Source organism: Carlito syrichta, unplaced genomic scaffold (genome assembly GCF_000164805.1).
Source record: "Carlito syrichta isolate Samal-C Ts95f unplaced genomic scaffold, Tarsius_syrichta-2.0.1 Scaffold314050, whole genome shotgun sequence".
Lineage (NCBI taxonomy): Eukaryota > Metazoa > Chordata > Mammalia > Primates > Tarsiidae > Carlito > Carlito syrichta.
In genome coordinates this window covers 241,517-242,364 of record NW_007258146.1, presented here as the reverse complement: position 1 = coordinate 242,364, position 848 = coordinate 241,517, and the positions used below count along the sequence as shown (strand labels likewise).

Below are 848 nucleotides of genomic sequence, written 5' to 3'. Positions count from 1 at the left end.
CGGGGGGCTCCGCCGGGCCCCGCCAGCCTTGCGCCTTTTCCGCTCTGTCTCCTTGGCCTCCCGCTCCTGCGACGCCGCCTTCCTTTTCTCTTGCTCCCGAGCTCTGACCTCGGCCAGGGGCCCCGCCCGCCAGTTGGTCGCCTCCTGCAGCACCCTGGAGGGCCAGGGCCGGCGGGGCGGCGGCTCAGGGGATCCCGGGCGCGGCCCACACCTGGGACAATGAGCAGGAACCCAGGTGAGCAGTTTGTGGGGGGAGGGAGCCGAGGTCCGGGGAGCTGGGCGCGCTGGAGACCACTTGGGGCAGCCTTGTGAAGGGGTGTGTGCGAGTGTGCGCGCGTGTGCACGTGCGTATATGCCAGGACTGAAGTCGAAGCGGGACTCCGCGCCATCTCTCCACGCACACTTCGGCAGCGGCTGCCCCATCTCACCCCCTGGCCTTTCTCACGCCCACTCCTGTCCCCCAAACAACGCGGGATGAGTCAGGCCCCAGCCCTCGGGAGGGGGTGGGGAAGGAAGCCGTGGGAACGAGAAGGGGCACCAGCGGTGCTCGCTGGTGCCTGTGGGGAGGTCCGGGCCCCGCTCCCCGCCCCGCCACTCTCTTCCCCTCGCCCCTGCTTCACTCACGTGCGGCTCTGGGGCCCGCGAGCCCAAGGGCTGGTCTGGAAGTCCATGATCTGTCTAGAAGGGGCGCGGCAACTATAATGACAGGAAATAGTCTTCACTTCGATCACCAACAGCTTGGACTTCTGCACCCAGAGGCAGCTGCCAGACTCCTCATCCCGGCGCTCCCGGGGGCTGTCGGGCCCCTCGGAGACTAGCGGGCCATCCAGCATCCTGCCCCACCCCAC

General features: G+C 68.8%; 1 protein-coding gene across 1 annotated transcript in view; it reads right to left on the bottom strand.

Moving 5' to 3' along the window:
• The window catches only part of DDN (dendrin), a 4,348-nt gene extending 3,506 nt beyond the window's left edge, over positions 1 to 842 (bottom strand). The window contains exons 1-2 of the mRNA XM_021718978.1: positions 625 to 842; positions 2 to 211 (exon numbers count right to left, since the gene is read on the bottom strand). Coding sequence (XP_021574653.1) covers positions 2 to 211; positions 625 to 833 — 419 coding nt within the window. The 5' untranslated portion in view covers positions 834 to 842. The remainder of the gene's footprint in view (position 1; positions 212 to 624) is intronic.
• Positions 843 to 848: the final 6 nt, after the last annotated feature.